Source organism: Ctenocephalides felis, unplaced genomic scaffold, assembly GCF_003426905.1.
Source record: "Ctenocephalides felis isolate EL2017-DRISC unplaced genomic scaffold, ASM342690v1 CF-g0.4_SCAFFOLD_01492, whole genome shotgun sequence".
Taxonomy (NCBI): Eukaryota; Metazoa; Arthropoda; class Insecta; order Siphonaptera; family Pulicidae; genus Ctenocephalides; species Ctenocephalides felis.
Window position 1 is genome coordinate 60,014,512 of NW_020537646.1, and position 6,000 is coordinate 60,020,511.

The window sequence follows — 6,000 nt, forward strand, 5'->3', positions numbered from 1 at the left end:
TAATGTGACAAGAACTTATCTTTTGCAAGAATCAAATGAAGTATTTGAACTTCCATATAAAGACTTCAATTTGTTTAGGAATGCACGAAAATTGTTTGAAAAACAATTTACAAATGATAGCTTTGGCTATGTATGTTTTGTGTGTGATCGACTTTGGTTTCAAAGTGACTTAGAAATATCAAATGATGCTCAAAAACAAATTCCTAATAATGGTTTTTTGAATATTCATTCAAATAATCAGGTTGGATGTCAACCTTTTCGAAAGGTATTAAATTCCTGTAAAATTCCCACTTTGTGTAAATTTAACGGGTTTGTATTTCCACCTATACCAAATTATCTACCTAAACTAGATACTGTATCTGATAGGTTAATTTCACCTAGGTTGTGTTTCATGCAAATTAGACGATTTGGACAAATGGACGATGGACAATTTGGAATATTTTGACAAATTATAAATGTGCCTGATGATATGGTTAATTTATTACCTAGTAATATTGATGATGATCCTTGCATTAACGTTCACATAAAAAAGAAAATGATTCATAAATCAAGCTATGTGCAGGGCTTTATAAATAAAACAAATATAAAATGAATAATGAAGTAAATGAATGTATGTTAATTTTAATTACATGAAGTTCTTCAAAATTATTACATGATGACTGAAGTTACGAAAACAATATTTGTTTAGGCGTTGTTTAACATAATCCACTGTGTGAACGAATATTAAAGAACTTATTAATCAGCAATTACTTTAAACCGATCATGTCATATTTCAAGTATGACTTTCATTACATGATTGTTTGTAAATATTATACATATTTTTAATATATAATTTATATATTTAAATATTTAATTTATAATTTATCATTATATAATTGTGTACAATTGTCGACACTAATAAATGTGTGCATCATGAGTGTTACCATATTACTAATAAACATTATTCCAAATTGTTATATGATGTATTTATTTTTACTTAACTTAAATTTGCTACTTTGTACAGTAGCAAATAAGTTTTACTTCAATCGCGTGTGATCCTTACGCGCACTCTTTTTCAGTGTCAACCTTTATACACATTTATATAATGATAATTTATAAATTATTTATTTATAATAGCATTAAAAATATGTATAATATTTAAAGACAATAATGTAATTAAAGTCATACTTCAAGTATGACATGATCGATTTGTCATTGTAATTAGCATTTAGAAATGAACCTTCATTAGAGAAATGAAGTGATTGCTGATTAATAAATTCTTTAATATTTGTTTACACAGTGGATTATGTTAAACAATGCCTAAACAAATATTGTTTTTGCATCTTCACTCATCATGTAATCGCGTTTGAAGAACTTCATGTAATTAAAATTAACCGTTGCAACCAAAAATTGAAGCCATACTTTTATATTTGTTTTATTTATCAAGCCCTGCACATAGCTTGATCTATGAATCATTTTTTTTATGTGAATGTTAATGCAATGATCATCATCAATATTACGAGGTAATAAATTAACCATATTATTAACGTCAACATGCACATTTATAATTTGGCCAAATATTCCAAATTGTCCATATTCTTCTGATTCAGACATTTTTATTAATTTACGATCTATACTACTATTTAACCTTAAAATGTTTTGACATAACACCGGAAATTGAACAATTTGCTTCACGCTTTCAGTGACGTGCGCACGTATAAAGTCACGTTTGCGGTGACATATGCACGTATAAAGTCACGCATACCAAGAAGCCTCGCACAAATACGACCAATCAGAATCGATCCGTACATAAATCATATCATGGAGAGCGAATCATTGGCTCTTGACCTTGCCGTAACAATTTTCGTTGCATTTGTACGGATTTACACCCATGTCGCGCCTAAAGAAGTTTTACTTCAAAAAAGTAACAGCAGATCTGCGGGAGCACATCTCGAAAAACAGATTTTGTGGTGACCTCTCTATCGCTGAAAAAACTCATCCGAAATTAAAAAATCAAGATTTCAATAAAGAAATGATAAATCTAGTAATTAATCGAAGCAATAGGCAAAATAATAATTTTTGACAAAATGGCAGATTCTTTAAAAAAAATGGTTTTTGTCGAAATTTTGACCTTAAATTATTCACAAAAACCAAAATATTTATCGGATAGGAAAAATCTTCGAATAATCACTAAAAATATATATTTAATATAATTCTGTTAAAATCTTAGTCTAATCGGAATGGCCGTTTTTGAGTTATGTTGGTCACTGGTTTTAAAAATTTGGATTTCGAAAAAAATGCGTTTAAAATTTGGAAAGCAAATTACATGGGATATTTTTTTTTTCTTTCATGGAGTCATTTATTTTAGGGCCATATAAAAGACCCTCCACCGATTGGAAAACTTTTAATAACTCGAGCTACGGTGTCGTCTTGGAGCCATTCTTTCATATCGGGTGCACACTCGCGCGCGACTCTCTAAAATTATCTTGCGCTGCTAACCTTGTTTTTCGGCATTCGAATGCGTATCGAGCCCAAATTGTAATTTATATTGCCATCATATAATTCAATTGTGATTTCATTCATTAATTAAATATGCCGGTGGTTATGTATGAAGCGTTGTTCACAGTTATCAAACCGATCGGAAAAATTTTCACATTTCACCTTTATAATAACGTTATAAAATTTAAAATGCAATACTAAACATTCTAATAACATGTAACTAACTTTTTCTTTGTTTTTTTTTTTTTTTAATTTTTTTGCCGGATCACCAACTAGTATAAGTTCTCCCGTCTCATCTGTGCTTTCCTTTTCAAATTTGCGTGCAAATTCGAAAATATTCTAGTCTTAAATATATGTACATTGAGAAAAAAAGTTCAAAAAAATAGAAATAAATACTTCTAATGTCAACAAACGGAGTCCTTCTCATCTTTTACATGACAGTTATAAAGTCATTATAAATTTAATGAAAATTACTTTTTTAGAGTGTTTGTAATATTTCGTTTCATTATTACACCCCACATTCACTCACTCTGATGCACGTGCTGCGTAGCCTTGATGAGATTTATTTAACTCTATACGACGTTGAATGAACATGTTTCAAATTGGGGCTTTATGTTGCTCCTTAATTTTTCCTTTTTATTAATTACCTATTAATTATGTTGTTCTTTAGCACAATTTTAATGTTTATAATAAAATTTATGTTCTTGTGTTTTTCCTGGTTCGGTGTGTAGATAATTTTCTTTCCTTTTTCTATATTATATTTTTTATATTTATTATCAAATGTTATTATGTAATGCTAAATTAGATAAATTGTTTAAATTATAAATTACACGTGTTCTCAAAAGAAGTTGACTGTATTGTTTGTGCGGCATAAGTTTTCCAATGTAATTTTTACCGCCAGACGCTCTTTAGGAATCTAAAGTCAAAATTGAGAATCAAGTGGCAAGAAATTGGAAAGAAACGATTAAATATCTGATCTAATCATTTTTCTGCAGGATAATTTAAATCTAAAATAACTATTTGAACTCTATATAATTTACTCCAAACAAAAGATTTTTATTAGTCCGATATATTTTTGAAATTAGTTTCATTATTGAAAAATTTATATTTGAATTTTATTTTGTTGAATTGTGTTTTGAGTATTTATTTGAAAATCTAAGTATTTGGAACCGCATAGAAATATTTTGTTATTACGATGATTTTTTTTTAATTCTTACGATTCGTATAATTATTTTTCTTTTTCAGGTATTCCGCAAATAAAAACGAGAATTGCGAAGTTGAGGCCTCTGAAAAGGCAGTTATTGCAGAAGACTCATTTTGTAAAGATATTGATTATAATGCAGACAACATAACTAAAAATCAGAAATCAAGTTCATTAAATAATACCTGTTCAAATGAGTTAAAACATCATTATAAGACTGAACAAACTGTAGTGATGGACAACAAAAGCATTGATACTTTATCAAATATAGATAAACTATTTTCAACGTCTGAAGTTTTGGTTTCAAATAATCTTGAACATCAATATAAAACGTTGCTTCTGAGTTTACATAGAGAATTCTGGAATCTTCCGAACAATTTTCAAGATAAACCAACTGTATATGGTTCTCAAACCAAAAACCGATATAATCAAATTTTACCTAATGAACATTCTAGAGTGGTTTTAAATGAAAAAACTCCCTGTAATACAGAAGGATATATAAATGCAAATTATATAAAGGTAACTATATATATATATATATATATATATATATATATATATATATATATATATATATATTTCAAATAGTCTAGAAGTTGATGTTGATATAATATGTTTAATTTGATTTATTGTTTTTCTATGAAATTTCTTACATATTATTTATTTAGTTTTAATTTTTATAGTTGAATTGATTGCCACTGAATGAAGGCTAAGCTGCTAGCCGAAACGTATAGATTTTAAATAAAATTCTAAAAACTCTCATATGTAACGCCCTACTTTTAAACTCAAAACTCAAATTAAACATATAATTATAATATATATATATATATATATATATATATATATATATAAATATATATATATATATATATACACATATATATATATATATATATACTAGCCGGCCCGACAGACTTCGTCCTGTCAAAAAAATTGTAATGTGGCGGTGTTTTGTGCCTACCTTTTTTCTATTCTTTGCAAAAAATTATCCTGAACAGAACCGTCACCCTGGTAATCATTCGGTGTGAATTAAAAATAATTAAACACTATAAGCATTTAAAAGTAAGTAATTGTAATGATGTAAATCATAATTCAAAAATCAGTTCAATTTTCATTGTAGTGCTTTGTGATAAACGATGTTTTTTGTTTGATTACCTGGCGCATAGACAAACAAATCTGATGGTTTTCCAATACGGAAACAAACAACATACAATTTTCCATGTGAGAAACATGGGTTTTCTAAATTAAAACCACAAACACTTAATGATACCATAAACGCACTGGAAACGCATTGGGATGCATGGTGCGAGAACATCTTCTGCTTTATACTATCCTTTGAATATAGTTGGTCGATATTTCGCAACATCATAATTGTCGATCCAACCTTTAATTGAAGATTGTGAGGTGACAATCCTAGCAAATCCAGCGAATTTAAAAACTCCGGTGGATCGTCTTGGTTAGTTGTCGAATCAACTGATTCGCCTGTAATTTGTTCTTGAATTTTGAAATTTAATTAATGTACATCAATGTTTTTGGCTGCCAATATAGCTTGATTAATAGAAAGATATATCTATGTTTATATAAATATATTCAAAATTAGATTACCAAAAACTACACAAAATGTCATGACATAGATCATTTTTTTTTACAAATTGCGTTGCCTACTCGATTAAAAAAGAAAAGGGCTATTTTTAGGGTTTTCCCGGCAATTATTCGTTTTTTTCTCGCCGTAACAACCATCTTTGGACTTCAACGAACATTTTAAAAAAAGAATTGGCCAAATTAGTCCAGGCGTTGTTGAGTTATGCGCTTACCAACACATTTTGCGATCCATTTTTATATATAAGATATATATATATATATATATATATATATATATATATATAAATATATAAGATATATATATATATATATATATATATATATATATATATGTATATATATATATAGCCTTCATTCAGTGGAAACTAAAAATAAAATTAAAAACTAAAACAATTGAATTGGAGTGAAAAGAAAAAAATAAAATAGTAATTAGTACTTACAATTAGTTGATCTTAGTGTTAAATTGGAAAATTTTAATAATCCATGGTATTAGGATATGGTAATGCACTACACTATGTATTATAAACATTAACTTGAAATTACACAATATTTTCACAAAATACTGATTTGAAAAAATCACAAATGGATAGTGTGTTATTTGTAGACTGGTTGAAGATGTAATGGAGAAAGACATTTTTTAAAAAATATTTTTACCAAGATTCTGCACATGTGTGGAACAAATTGTAAATCCTTTGCGCGAACGCTTTTATTGTTTTGTA

At 27.8% G+C, this 6,000-nt stretch overlaps 1 protein-coding gene across 1 annotated transcript in view; it reads left to right on the forward strand.

Annotated features, from left to right (window-relative positions):
* LOC113370517 overlaps positions 1-6,000 on the forward strand; it is a gene marked incomplete in the record, with an annotated part of 302,645 nt that overhangs the window by 193,071 nt on the left and 103,574 nt on the right. The window contains 1 exon segment of the mRNA XM_026611191.1: positions 3,724-4,198. Within this exon segment, the coding sequence (XP_026466976.1) occupies positions 3,724-4,198 (475 nt within the window).